Here is a 15,472-nt window from a genome sequence, read left to right as displayed (position 1 = left end):
AAAATTTGAGTACAGTCTTTACATACTGGGCTACCTCTGATGGCAGCTCCTTTAAAGACAACAAAGTTATAACATGCTGGCCTATTTAGTAAAAAAAAGGCAGCTAAAACATTTAGGGAGAAGGCAATGAGTTGTTCAATGCTAACACAAGTTGTTCAACTGACAACTTGCCTAAAAACAGCAGCAGGTGACCTTCTCCAAATAACCCTAGTCAGGTAGCAGCTGTGCTAGATGCAGAAGTCTGGTATGTTATGCTGGTAAATCAGGAATGCCTCCATCCCCGACAACAGCGTCAGCTGTTGGGAGATGGGACAAGAGCAGAACTGCATCCTGTGGCCAGCTGAAGCAGAGAAGAACCTCAATATGGAGATAAAACAGTATTTAGAAGATTAGCACCTTTTTTTACTATCCAGGCACTTCAGCCTCTCCTACAGTGCTTGCAAAGGGCATGTAAGATGTTCTTTCCCCTTCCTTCTACAGAAATCTTCCCATGGCAAGTCCCAAAACACATGATACTCTACACTCTGCTGAACCCTTCAGCTGTAAAAGATGACTTCCATAGAATTTCTCTAATGCTCCTCTGGAGTGTCTCTATAGCTATTGCTATTTCTCAACAGGCTGCTTTAGCTGTCTTTTAAAAATCCTGTCAAATGCTAACGACAACAAATTCTCTGTTCCTCCCTGCTGCTCCCAAAAAGCCTTTTGGAGTTCTAGTTTAGAGAGATCGCATGTGTGGGCCTTGGAGTGGAAAAGAATTACCAGTAGGCAATCAACTTTTTCTCTTGACACAGAAAATGACCCTCTGCTAGGGCTGTAATTTATTGATATGTCTTGCACTAACAAGTCTTACGGCACAAAGTTATACCCAGCTCTGCCCACACAGCTATTCCCACCCATTGCACTTAGTAACCAGAAAGCCTTCTAAATGTTATCTAGAAGGAAGAATTAAGCAGTTGTGTTTTGCAGATCATGTTCCTTAGCTTGCTCTTTCATTTCCTCTTATTCAACATTATCACATTACATTCCCTCTTCTTATGGGCTTTTCCTCTTCACAAAGCTCTTTAAACAGCTGCAAAGGGGGAGGGACCACTATGCTCACGAAAACTCCACTTTGCAGAATGCTTCTGCCAGGTCCTACTGTCTGTCTCTTTCCAGGCATTTAATACCTCCAAGATTCAGGTTTGCCTTTACATCTCTTCCTTGTGCATCCCTGACAACAGATCCTACTGCCAGCTGTCTTAATTGAAGAACAGTAATCCACCTCTTCTTGTTATTGCCATGAGGAATACGTACACCCTCTTTCTCTTTGTAGTGGGCTCCTTTTATTTTAACGGTAAGTGATCTTTTCTTTCAGATACAGTTTGCAGAACAGCGATAGCTTTCGGGGCTAGGAGGTAGGACTGTGATATAAGCTCTCAGATTTGTAACTATCACCTTCGTAGGTTGTAGACTTTAAGAGGATGCATGAAATTGACTGTTTTAGTGTTGTTTCTGGCTTGTTTGGTATCAGCAAATCGACTACGATGGATATGGACAGACAGTGAATTGGACATAAAATGACAGAACAGTAGGAGATGACAATGATAATTGCTAAATAATATCCCTTTAGATGTTCCCAGCATAATCTGTGATGGGGAAAGCAGGTATTGTGCTGAGTGAAATAATAAAAAAACGAACCATGAGATGAACCATAAATAAGACAGATACCATCCCTCTACAACTATTGGCTCAAGTTCATATATTTTGCAAAGTTCATGCTTCCTATTTGTTTGATTAGAATGTAAATAGTTTAAATTAAGTCAAAATATGTAAATATATGCTAAAAAAAAGGCAAACATACATTAAGAATATTTTCTTTAGTCCACCAGGATTTCTTGCATACGTTTTAGCCAACACATGCAGCCCGACAGCAGCATGAAATAGTGCATTTACCACGGGAGCTTCTTCCCACGGAGAGACTCCCCTGAAGTGTTCAGAATGAAACTGGCAGAAATTGAACTGAGACAAAAATCATATCTTTCCCATGATTACCTATTCATCCCACAGTTGTTTTGTTTCTTCAGTCACTGAAAGGCAACTTTAGAAAACATCTGCTTTATAACAAATGAGAAGTGAGGGCCTACTTTAGATTCTTAGATTACACACTTTTAAACCCATTAGTATTTCCTTTTTATTTGCATTAATTGTGGTGTCTTTAACATACAGTCAATTCACCTGTACTTCCATTGGAATAATAAGCATTCCAAATTAGCATGCATTGTTCTAAGAGGCTATATAAATCTTTTTACTCAAAAGTATGCTGAGAACTAACAACATCACAAAGTAATTCAGAGAAGAAAATGGGATTGTCTTATTGCTGCTTCTCACTTGCTCTTTACTAATTACAGATGGGAATTTGGTGTGTCACCATTGTCCTCATAAGTTATTTGTGAGAGAGGAAAGAACAAAAATGACAATATATGCTACAATATATTATTTCTAAACAAATGCTATTTCAACATTTGTTAAAATAAGTGGAGTCAGGAAATGGAGGAAACATGCCTTATGTTAAATTTCGCAGTTTAGACAGTGATAGCAGTGCACTTGCCTGTACTTGTCAGCATTGCTCCTTATTCTGTTCTGTGGCAATCACTCCAATATATTTGTTATTACACTGAAAATAAACAACATAACACAGGATGACTAGTTATTTCAATTTATATATTTAAATTAGACCACGTAAATTGGACAGTTTGCACAGGGGAGTGAATGAAGTCTGTGGTTTTGTTTCTTCCGCTGTGAAATTGGAAGCATCCAGATGCAATTTTTTTTAAAACGGTCATACTCCCGCAAAGAAAGCAAACTTACTGCAGAATGTGTACTGCAAGTTATGTGGCAATTTGCTCTCCTTGTCATGGAGCAGATGTATAGCGTGTTCAGTGAAGCTAAAACAATTTCCCTAGCTCAGGATCCACTCCAGTGTGTTTTCTCTATTACTGCTTTTAGTAATAGAGAAAATACTCCACCCCCAAATTAGGACTGCTTCATCGTTCTTGTTAAAATCATTTGTCTAAAAGCATCAGTCTGCCCTGGTGATTACTGCTATTTGGAAAAAAAACATTTCTGGTGATTACTGCTATTTGGAAAAAAAAAACAGTTTGCGAGGGAAACTGTGCACTTCCATTTCTTCCAATTCTGAGAGGAAAAAGAAGAGTTTCAAATGCGTGGCTACTGACGTCATGAAATGCACGTTAAGATGAACCGAATGCCTGGTAATTTTGTTCTCATTAGGTGCCATCTGGTTAATATGTGGATTGGTAATAGAACATGGATTATAAAAATTATACAAGAATCACTCATTTTTACACGTTAATTACAGAGATTGGCTTTAGCAACCTTTAGGGCAGTGCACTGCTGACATCTAGTGGTATGTGATACAGGCATCTGAGTGAGATGAGAAAGTAGCCCCTTCGATCTTTATTTCTGACGATTAAGTTATTTAAAGGTTGGGATGGGAAGGCTATTTTATAAAGAATTACTCATTACAGAAACCCCTTCCCTAAGAACAGATAATAATTTCTTAAAGGGATTCATTATTTAACAAATCATTTTTTATAATTAAGTTGTGGCCTGGCATTCATCTGCATAAAGTTTATTGACAGAGTGAGTACTCCGAAATCTGAGCGGTTCTCATCAGACATGCAGACCCCACAGTATGGTTTGATTTGCAGACCAGACGACTATGATTGCTAAAACCAGGTTTCACAGAATAGGATTAATACAAATTCAGCATTAGCTTTCTGCAAACATTCTGCAGTTTCTACTTTTTACTCGCTGTTTAGAAAGTACTCCATATGCTGGAATATTTACAGAAAAAGATGGCAACACAGTGAAAACATATTTAACTATTCAAACAAGAATTCGCTCTCTTTGCTAGCAGCATTCAGTGACCACTGTATGAAACAAACCAAATGACAATTTATTTATATTTGAATTATAGCCATCTGCTTATGTCACTTACATATGCAACAGCAGGAACGTTTGTTAAAAAAAAAGCAACAAACCAACAAAAACAAAACAACACACTAAAATAACTTTGAGCAAGGTTCTCTCTAGCTACCACAAGGCTTCTCACCTACCCTTATAAACACAGAACAATTCATTCCTAGAGTGCGGCCCCATTTTCTTCACAGTATCAAATTTATCCCTATCTTGATGGCAGTACGCAAGACAAAACCAGAATCTGGAGCGTAGCAAGGATCTGCATAGCTCTAGCTTGATAAGCCTCTGATTAGGCAGGTTTATATTGAGAATAAATGTAATATTAAAATATCACATGGTACTAGGGCTTTTATAATGACTTGCAGGGAGGTACAAAGCAAGTGTGAATCAAAAAACAAACCAACCTGAAAAACACAGATATATTCATCCAAATTTGTTTTCCCAAATGGCTTGGGAAGTATTTGAGAAGCCTATTCCGAAGAACAATGTTATGGTTAAGTATATGTGACAAAATTTGTGCTACCAATGCCACAGCATATGCTGGTCTTAAAAGAATTAAAACAAGCCTGGCGTTCATCTCAACCTTTCACCAAAGCTTGACTAAAAGCTGTTCTTAGATGTGAAAAATCTGTTCAATGATGTTTCCTTTTACATCTCTCCACTTTCTTCCTGGATCAGAAACATGAAGTTCATATAGTATTTTTTTACTCTGAGTGGAATTCAGCAGTACCAAGTTTCAAGAGAGACTTGTTCCCCCTAGCAACTTCCAGCCCAGTTCACACAGAAACTAGGTACATTCTCGAAACACACACAGACTTTGGCTGCTTATGTGATCCTGGCTTTTTGATGTCTGCCTTTCTCTGGATCTCATGGATATGCTACAACATAAAAAAACCAGAATAAGTTAATGTACCAGAAATTTAAAATACTTGCATGGCCAGTGGTTTTTACTGTGTGCAACTGCTCTGGGGAATAATGAAGCAAGTATGCTGGAGGGACACTATCCTCATTTCTGCAATATCCAGGGTTGAGTTAGCTGCCCTTTCCTACGGAAGAATCATTCTATCAATTGGATTAGAATCTGTTTTCATTAACACCTGTGTCCATCACTGTCAGCTGTATAACGCAACACAGAATTACTTGACATACAGCAGGATCCCTCCGGGTCAATTCTGTTGGCAGGATGTTACCAAGACCTTAGTCACCAGTGTTAGGATGTGGTCAATAGTGGTTTGAAAAGCCCACTAGAATGGCTCTAAAAAGCACATGCAAGCACATGGGAACAGATGCGGTTACCTCTGGGGTTGTGCCATAAGCCGTTCTGCTCCATGGAGAATGTTCAGGCTTGTTTGATACTATCCTGCAGACACTATGTTTTGCAGTCACTGAACTCCAGCTTTGTCCATCAAAGATTTACAGTATTTGTGCTAGTCCATAAATCAGGTTTTGTTTCCACATGGAATAAGGCTTACATACTGCCTCAGGTTTTCAAATAAAATAATTCTGAAACAGAAACATCACTAGCTAGCAAAGAGCCCCCAGTCATTAAAAACCCCTTATGACTCCTGCAGTTCATCCCCTGGTTTTCCCTACACAGATCAGAGCCTTTCACTTTGTATGTGTGCCTGCAACTGTGTCTCCTACAACACTAAAGAGAGAAGTCACAGCCAGACTCCCTGCATTTGGATTGTCGAAACAGTCTTCCTCTGTTATTAGGAGGGTGGTTTTCTCCCAGTTTCTATTTCTGAATGTATTCCCAAAAGCATCTATCAATTTGAACTTCACATTTTACTGTGAAAAAACTCAGAGGGTTCTGATTTACCTGCTTTGATGTATGCTCTGTGAAAGACCGACAACTTCAGCAGAACAGATCATGGTGCAAGCACTATATCCTTCTGTTCACACAAGCCTAGTCTTCAGAAAATCAAAAGCCCTCATTATTTCATGAAGATGATCGAATACACAGAAATTCTGTGATCCCTACATCATGTCACTTGGTCTCCCTTCTATAATCCTGTTATGTGATGTTTTACAGGAAGCACCGCAGCAGATGCTGAAGAAAAGCTAATGAACCACCTACTGAGTCCTGACAGGTACAATAAGTTGATTCGACCAGCTGTCAATTCATCCCAGTTGGTATCTATAGAACTGCAGGTTTCCCTGGCACAGCTCATCAGTGTGGTAAGTTCAAATTAGGCTATGCCTTTTAATTCATTACTACCTGCACAGCACTCTAATGACAGAGATTGCATGCTCTAGTGACAGAGATTGTAGGGGGATTTTTTTGTGTGTGTTTATGGTTGGACTCGATGATCTCAAAGGTCCTTTCCAACCATGAAGATTCTATGATTCTATTCTATGATTCTAAGTAAAAGTCCTATTGGTATTACTATGTCCTTGTTATTTTCTAGTTTACATAATAATACTTAGTAGGCAGGGCCCATACATGTGATTTACTCATTTTATACTTCAGAATGCAGCTACAACAGGAAGATCAATCTATGCCTAAGGAATAAAGAACATTAGTCAGATCTTCATCCAATAAGACTCCATTGATTAAAAAATCAAAATAACTTCACTGATTTTGGTACTGGTACAGTAAGTTACACCAGGATCTATCCTGGACTGTGTACACAACGCTAAACTGTCTTCTGCTGCTTGCATCAAAGAAATGTGGTTGAATGGCCTGAAAACAAGCTACAAAGCCAGTTCAAAATCTCATGGCATATCAGGCACATCAGCAAAGAATACTGAAATGTTGTAAAGAAAGAGACATGTTAGTTCTGGCTGGAATAGCTTAACATGATTAAAACAATCCTCATGTAAGCAATTCCTCATATTCAATAAAAATTACTTCAATGATTCTGAAAGACATTTTCATTCACAAGGTTAGAATATGTTTAACGGTTCTTCCAAAGTAGAAATACACACCTCAATGCCAAGGAGGTTTGGCATTAACTGCAGTAGGAACAAGACCTAGCACATAAGTGGGAATAATTTCCTGAATCAGGGCTTCCAACTCTGCTGCTCTCTCCCTGGATGAAACAGCGGATACAGATGACTGCCTCCCCGCCAGGATTTGTGTATGGGCCAGTGACTGGACTGCTGCAAACTTTAAGAGACGTATATAATTTATATTCTGAAATTCAAGAGGAAAAGAGAGAGACACTGATGGAACATAAGGGAAACCGTATAAACAGATGAGCTTTCATATACACATGCAGGCTGATTTATACAGGAGATGCTGTCATGCACACCAGATGACTCTGGAACCAGTGCTCCCTTTCTCCTGGAGAACTCCACCTGGGCACAAACATGCCTCCTCATGCAGTGCACTGCCACCACCAGCACAGTGTCCTCCCAGATTGTGGATTCTGGGCATAAAAAGCAAGGTGTCTTGCTCCCACAGGCCCCAGCGACCAACAACCGAAACAGAGTAGATGAATGGGCAAGGATCAAGAATGGCACAGCTCAGTCCCCATCCCTCTATATCACCAATCTGCAAGCAGAAAGCAGAATTAGGCATCTTATAGGCTCTAACAATCTTCAGGATTGGAGAATGAACTTATTTTCCTGCAGAATTCCTTCTGACTCTTTGACCTCCTACCTCGTCCCTTCAGTAGGGCGACAGCCACACAAATCTGCTGCAGAGAGACTTCTCTTCTGGAGTGCTGTACGTAGCTGAAAGCTTACATGACAAACCTTACATAAACCTCATACAATTTAATCTAGGCCTTCCTGGTGGTCAAATGTGCTTTCTGTTTCAAATCAAATCCACAGGCTGGGGGGGGTTGGGGGAAGGAAGTCAGCTCGGCCAGGGTGGTGGTAATTGTTCCCAAATAGCCACACTCACTCCCATCACAACCGTCCCTGTTAAAAGCCACTCGGAGCTCTGCACTTGTGGGGTTACTAATTATCATCAGTCTGTGCACAAGACTGGCCATCTTACCAGCAGAGAAATGCTGTCTTGAAATACACTAGATGAAATCATGCAGTTGGAAATATCCTCAAAAGCCCATTGAATCAATCTTATTTCTGCAATAAAGTGAAACATTTTAGAAGACAACTTTTCTCTCTTTTTCCCTGCAGAACGAACGAGAGCAGATCATGACTACAAATGTCTGGCTGAACCAGGTAACCAAACCCACAGAGGCATGCTCTTGCAAACCCCAAATGTGACTTCTTTCACTCCATCCCAGTGATTGTTTTGTTAGTGCTGGTCTGGATACTTCCGTCACTACTGTACAATTCTTCTCTTAGGAGTGGATTGATTATCGTTTGGCTTGGAAGCCCTCTGACTATGAAGGAATAAATAAGCTGAGAATACCTGCAAAACACATCTGGTTGCCAGACATTGTGCTCTACAATAAGTAAGTAAAACTTCTGTAGTTCATGCAGACAGTGAACAAAATTTTAACCATGTATCAAGAAACAAGCATCAGAACCAATGAAGCAGGTCTGATAAAACTCTAAAACTGAATTTTGTAGCCTTTAGCCAGTATCAAGTGTATCTGAATGGGGAACTGGACTTGAAGATAATTTTAGTAAAATCAGGGCTCTGGTTAGAGAAATTCCAGCAGCCCTGGAACACACGTGTGCAGTGTGAGCTCTTACACCAGAAGATCCATGACAAGGCTCACAACTGAGACACAAATCTGTATCAAACTAGACTATATAGAAAGCATGAATTGTAAGTACAAGCACAGCTATACACTGGTCATGTTTGCAAGAAGACAAGACATCTGGAATTCTATCAGACATCTTAGGTTCTGAGCGACATTTTTGTCTCCTACTTCTTCACCCCCCCACCCTCTTCTACCACAGAGTTCGGGACATAAATCTGTTACAAAGCTCACATGTACCAGAACTGCATGAGTTAATATTCATTTACAAAAACAAATTATGTTCTATTTTCATAAAGCATTAAAAAAATCAACTATAAAAACACATAACAAATTTGGCAACATTTGACACAGTTGCTTTAAAGTACTGAGAAAAATAAGTTTGGTGCTAGACCATACGTCAGTTTTTTCAAACACAGAGCTAACTGACAATTTTGTTTGGGTTTTTTTTGTTTTGTTTTTAAGTCTCTAGCAAAGCCTTGAAGTGGATGATATCAAGTCTTTGGGAAACAAAATAATAACTTATAATATACTTTCATGATACTTTGAAAATTCATGAACATATTACAGTTTATGAACATAAACAGATGGGAAACCTAGGAAGTTTATATATAACTGAGTTAAGTCCCTGGAATCCTACTACTCGAAATCAGATTTGAGAAATACTCAAAACTATTGTATTAGTCACAAAATAATTCAGCCAGTGGATTAGGATGTACTCTGTCTGGTCAAATCTTGTTCTAGTAAATTGTGCCCCCGCCCTCTGCTTCTTTCTTCCTTACGCCCCAAATGCTACCATTAAATGGATTGTAAGAATGGAAAGAAAGTTCTAAAAGATGTCTTAAATGTACAGAAACAAGCTTTTAGCCTCATCATATTGGATTCTAACATTAGTACAAAGCTTCAACTTAAAATTTTAGATAAAGGACAACCCCCTGTAACTTTCTGCTGCTGAAGATGCATCCATCAGTTCAAGAAGGTGCTAAGGAAAACACAGAGAGCATCCCCTGCCCCACAGCTCTGTGCACGCACAGACTGTGCAGAGGGCCCTGAGACAGCAGCAGCAGCCCAGCCTCTGGCCCACAGCTGAGCCAGGGGCAGCCCACAGATGAGCCCAGGAGTCTACCCAGTACATTGTATGGTGTAACGGTAAACCTAACTCGGGGAGATACACACATGTGAGAAATAGAATACAATTGCTTTACTAAAAAATAGCCATTTTATTGGCAATGAACTAATGACCCTTGTATGCTATAGCCACTCACTCCTGCATCTGGTTGTTTCACTGCCTACAGGAATTAGCTACAAGGGTCTCAGCTCAGTGCCAGGCACAGGGTTTGCAACGTGAGGCCTTTCCAGAGCCAAATGTAACTGATCTGGAGAATAGCCACACATCTGCCAAGCCCTGGATGCTTGTAGCACTTCACTGCTTAAAAAAAAAAATCAACCTTAGCACTGAAATAGCTCTATTTTCCACTATCTCTTGTCAACAAACAAGTGATTCATTAGACTTTTTATTAACTGTTAAGGAGCACATTTCCACTTAAATAAAAGGGTGCTACCTAACTATAGTCAGTGGAACTTCATTCATTAACACTTGCAGTGAGTCTGGTCTTATATTTTTGCAGATAACATACTGTCCTTAGATTATGTGCATTTCTTTACGTAGATATTTGTTTATCAAAAGGAAGGCATGTGGGATATATCTAGTCCAGACTCTTCTTTGCAGTCTAATGAAGTGGCTAACCCAGTTTTTAATAAAAGCAACTGATCGACATAGGAACAAACCTTTGAGTTTCCTAATCTGTCAAGACAGACAGTCACTAATTGTTGTTACACCTCCCTTTGGTAGCCTGGCTGAGTTTGAAAGGTGTCTCATAGCACACTTCAGAAGATGCAGTGAATATGATCAGAAATACTAAATTTCAGTAATATTTATCAGCAATTGACCACATTTCTAACTCAGGATATTTCATAGGTTTAACAGCTCTAAGTTTTTTGCCTAGAAACATTGGACAGGTGAAGATACTGACTACTGACTGCTAATGATCTTCTCCCTGAATTAAAGGGCCCATCATAACATAGAAGACTCTTCTGGTGGAAGTTTGGCAGTTGGAGGAGATAAAAAGCCATGATTATTTGTAGGAGCTAAGAACACTGTGGCTTGTCTGTTCTGTTTTGTAATAAGTAAACATTAACTGGAGTGACACAATAAATTATAAACAATATAATTGCATTTCCTCTGCCTACCCTCTCCCTGCATTTCTAACACCGCTCATCCTAATTTCCTCATCTAAGTCATCTAGGAGTGTTGGTGTGTGCTCTTACCAGTAGCTGTGTTCCAGATCAAAGGCACCTCCATTTTCATGCTGGCTGATTTCATTTTTACTCAGCCTTCGGAGATGTAGTAAGCCTTAATCACTTTAACAAACATTTACAAAATACTTAGAGCTCTTTGGACGAAACAGAAATGCATATTTGTTATTTAATAATAATTTTACAAAATAATTTTTGTAAGTATTGGGCCAAATATCAGTTCTCTGATTGGAAGAAATGCATACATTAATCTCCCTATCAAGTTATAGCTCCGTACAACATAGATTTCAAAATAAAAATATTACTAAACTTCTATTCTAGAAATAACTGAGGCCCCGAAGATCAAGAATGTCAGAACTCTTCTGTTTTGAACTGTGTTTTTCCTCTTAATGTTTTATTATCTTTTCTCCTTTTTCTTTCCTCTTGTTTCATTAGTGCGGATGGCACATATGAAGTTTCACTATACACAAATGCAATTGTAAAGAATAATGGAAGCATTTGCTGGTTGCCACCAGCCATCTACAAGAGTGCCTGCAAGATTGAAGTTAAGCATTTCCCATTTGATCAACAAAACTGCACATTAAAGTTCCGGTCTTGGACATATGATCACACAGAAATTGATATGGTGCTTAAAACGTCCACGGCAAGCATGGATGACTTTACGCCAAGTGGAGAGTGGGACATTGTAGCACTCCCAGGAAGAAGGACTGTAAATCCTTTGGACCCAAACTATGTGGACGTGACATATGACTTCATTATTAAAAGAAAACCTCTTTTTTATACCATCAATCTTATCATTCCCTGTGTGCTAATTACATCCTTAGCCATCCTGGTGTTCTACTTGCCTTCAGACTGTGGTGAAAAAATGACTTTATGCATATCTGTGTTGCTTGCCTTGACCGTGTTCTTGCTGCTGATCTCCAAAATTGTCCCTCCAACATCTCTAGATGTTCCACTGATTGGGAAGTATCTCATGTTTACAATGGTACTAGTGACCTTCTCAATAGTTACCAGTGTCTGTGTACTCAATGTGCACCATAGATCTCCAAGTACTCACACCATGCCCCCTTGGGTAAAGCTGGTTTTCCTTGAAAGACTCCCAGCGTATCTGTTCATGAAGCGTCCAGAAAATAATTCTCCACGGCAAAAGCTGTGCAACTGCAAAAAGACAAAAGCAGAGAACCCTTGTACGGACCCAGCTGACTTCTACAAGAACTCTACTTACTTTTTGAATACAGCCTCTGCCAAAAAATATGATACGAAAATCACTGAGACTCTTGACAATGTCAGCAGTCATCGAGACTTTAGGTTAAGAACAGGCACGAAATTTTCTCCTGAAGTCCAAGAAGCAATTGATGGAGTCAGTTTTATAGCAGAGCACATGAAAAGTGATGACAACGACCAGAGTGTAAGTGAAAATGAGAAATCATCCCGGTCTTTTCAAACTTCATCTCCTGTCCTCCTTTGTAACATGTTGCTCTTCAGAAAGGCGATCTGAATTCCCTAAAGTTTTTAGAGAGATTCTAGCTATAGCTCATAAGAGGAAATATTTTTTGCTGTTAAAAGAACTTAATGAATATCAATTTGGTAAACACTGATACTCTCCTGGACAGTAACATGGCTATTTCTACAAAGAGAGAATGTTGATTGCCCAGTAAGCCATGAAATATCCTTGAAAAAGCTGTGTTGTCACGTTCAAGTAGTGTTTGGCAGGGGAAAAAAAATAATATTCAGTTCCAGGCCAGAAAAAGAATATTTTTCCCCATTGTATTCAGTAAGACTGTGACTTATCCCACAGCCAGGCCATGTTAACCAGAAACAATGTACCTGCAGCTCCAGCATTTATTTACCTAACTGGGCACAGAAGGAGGATTTAGTAAAATCGGTAAAATGCCTTTGCAAACACCCTCTCCGGGATAAGATGTCTGTCCATATCTGGCAAACACAATGGGCAGGATGTAAATCCTAATGCCAGCAGAGCTGACACTTCTTTCATTTGAGTTATATCAAACTTGTTATTGGCTATGACAAGTACTTTATCCAGGATGCTTTTAAGCAGTGCTGCTGCCCTATTCACTTGCTCTACTCATGTGCTACTAGCTAGCACACTAAAGCTGATATAAATACACTGAATAATGCTTGGAAAAACTCAGAGGGTTCAGAGTTTTGTTTAGATAAGCACCCATGGTTAGGAAAAATCACCTTCATACCTATCAGTGTCCTCTCTCTGACCCAGATCCCAGTCAGACTCAAGGTTCTCTATTCCTGTTGCGCTCTTCCTCCCTCAGCTAACCAGATTAAATAAAGTCTGGTTTCTGATCTTGCAGAATTCCCTCGAGGAGCATGCTGCTGAGTAGTTAATGTTTTCTATTAACTGAAATTACTGTCAATATAAATAAAGAAGATCAGCTATTAACATTAGACATGAGCTTGTAAACACTGAAACTGACTGAACAGAAGCAAACTGCATAGAGCAGAAAAAAGTTTTCTAATAGCTCAGAAATTCTTGCAAGAATGTATAACAACACACTAAAGGATCTACAAAGCTTCCACTCGATATTAAGAAAATTTTCAAGGGTATTTTATACATAAAAAATTAATTGAATGCTTTTCACACAGGGTCCTCTGATATTACATATCACTGTTTTCTAGATTAGTAATTTTAATCACTTCTTTCTTCCTTCATTATCACAGTCTGATAACAACTGTTCATGTACATTTTGTATAGTCTGATTTGAGAAGCGCACAATTCCCATTAGCAGCCGTGGAAATTAAAAGTGTGCATTGAAGGAAAAATATGTAGTGTTCTAATATAAACATGAGATAATTGACAAGCATGGTAAAGTCATTGAGGTGAAGATGTCCCACGTGTAACCAGAATCAATGAGAGAGGAAAAAATAATCATTCCTGAGATGCAAATGAAGACTGGTACATTCCCCCTTTATAATAATAGCCTGATAGTCACTTGAGTTTGAGAACAGAATCTAAGGCTAGTCCCATGACTTTCACAGACAACATATGCAAGGCAATAAGGGATTTTAATAAAAGCAACAGTATTAATATGCATTAAACCCCTTGATTAAGATGGCTGCTGATAAGAAAAGGACTCTGAAGCTAACCTTGTTTAACAGCAGTAAACACCATCTATTTTTGTCCACTGAGATTAATAGCATCTGCAAACTAAAATTAAAGAAAAAAAATCCTTAATTGGATTACACTGTGGGTCCTTCCGGACCGGCTTCTGCCAGGCAGCCACACTCAGTACCTGATGCATCACAGACAGCTAAGAAATACTAACAGTATTTTTCTCCACTACCCAGACTGGTTGTAGGAGAAAAGTCCCTTCCCAAACCTAAACTCAGCTTATTCCCTGAACCTTGAGATTTGTTTCCTTTTATTTTCATAAACAAAACCTCAGCATTAGGAAGAGGAAGAGCAAAAGAATATGACAAACTGCTAATATCTTTAACTGGCTTTTTCTTCCAGGTCATTGAAGATTGGAAGTATGTTGCCATGGTAGTGGACAGGCTGTTTCTCTGGATATTCGTCCTTGTTTGTGTCCTGGGGACTGTTGGATTATTTCTGCAGCCACTTTTTCAAAACCACAATGCTGCCATGAACCCTTAGTTGTCATTTAAAATTGTCAATACTTACATAGATGTTGGGTCTCGTTTTGCTCTCAGTTCCCCTCTGTTAAATCCACAGAGATGCCAACTGAGTTGTTCTTACATCAGATTTAGAGTAGGGAAATGGAAAGTAGAAATTTACTTACTGTGATAGGGAAAAAAAAATCCAAACAAAATGAAAACTATTATTTTTTCCAATGAGTTCAGTACTTCTGGTGATATCTTGGCCCTTTTTTCAATTATTTGAAGTCTGAACATTACAGAGAAAGGTGTTTACTGTACAATGCGCCATCCTGGCTCACAAGGATTATTATTTAAAAAGTATTTTACATACTTTGCCTCAGGAAGGACATTTTCTTCCCTTAGAATACTGAAATTTCCCTATTATAAAGAAGATATTGCTATGACATTTATTACCTTCCAATACATCAAAACTATTTGTGTCTGATTTATAAAGAGCTTTATAGGTGGAATCACTGTTTATGAATGTTTATGAGTCTGATATTTAAAACTGAACTGAGAAACAGAGACATACTTCTGAGGTGACCACTAATAGGTTTCTCACCTCGCTATCTCTGATAGCTGATTGATCAACAGAGGCCAAATTAATATATGATAAACAAACATTTATATACTCTGTTCAATGATGAAATATAAATAAAATGCAAAGTTTTCCTTTATATAGATTTAGTCCTGAAATGTTCCTGCAACTTTCACAGCTTATGCAACTGGGGTTTGTATACACTTTCATGAATCTAAAGAGCACAGGAAAGCACCTTGAGAAGACAACGGTGAAAGGCAGCAAGAATCAAGAGAAGATACCTGAGAACAAGCAGACCTGCGTATTTTGCTGGGGAGATTTTAATGCAGATTTAAGTATAATCCTTAACAAATTAGCTATGAAAGCAAGTAATGCACGTACAGTC

The 15,472-nt window shown here is 38.8% G+C and overlaps 1 protein-coding gene across 1 annotated transcript; it reads left to right on the top strand.

Annotated features, from left to right (window-relative positions):
- Positions 1–1,105: 1,105 nt before the first annotated feature.
- Positions 1,106–15,161, top strand: CHRNB4 (cholinergic receptor nicotinic beta 4 subunit). Its single transcript, XM_054215015.1, has 6 exons — positions 1,106–1,333; positions 6,017–6,162; positions 8,071–8,115; positions 8,242–8,351; positions 11,355–12,327; positions 14,407–15,161. Exons 1-6 carry the CDS (start codon positions 1,279–1,281, stop codon positions 14,545–14,547), a joined length of 1,470 nt encoding a protein of 489 aa, XP_054070990.1. The 5' UTR covers positions 1,106–1,278; the 3' UTR covers positions 14,548–15,161.
- Positions 15,162–15,472: the final 311 nt, after the last annotated feature.

The sequence above is a fragment of the Rissa tridactyla genome, chromosome 9, assembly GCF_028500815.1.
Source record: "Rissa tridactyla isolate bRisTri1 chromosome 9, bRisTri1.patW.cur.20221130, whole genome shotgun sequence".
Classification (NCBI taxonomy): domain Eukaryota; kingdom Metazoa; phylum Chordata; class Aves; order Charadriiformes; family Laridae; genus Rissa; species Rissa tridactyla.
The sequence above is the reverse complement of the archived record's forward strand: the minus strand, read 5'-3'. Positions and strand labels throughout refer to the sequence as shown.

Excerpts from the sequence above, each read along its gene's own strand:
- CHRNB4 (XM_054215015.1), top strand. The coding sequence starts at position 1,279 with ATGAGGAATACGTACACCCTCTTTCTCTTTGTAGTGGGCTCCTTTTAT. Across the intron at positions 1,334-6,016 it reads GGGCTCCTTTTATTTTAACG|GAAGCACCGCAGCAGATGCT; the intron begins GTAAGTGATCTT and ends GATGTTTTACAG. Across the intron at positions 8,116-8,241 it reads CAAATGTCTGGCTGAACCAG|GAGTGGATTGATTATCGTTT; the intron begins GTAACCAAACCC and ends TTCTTCTCTTAG.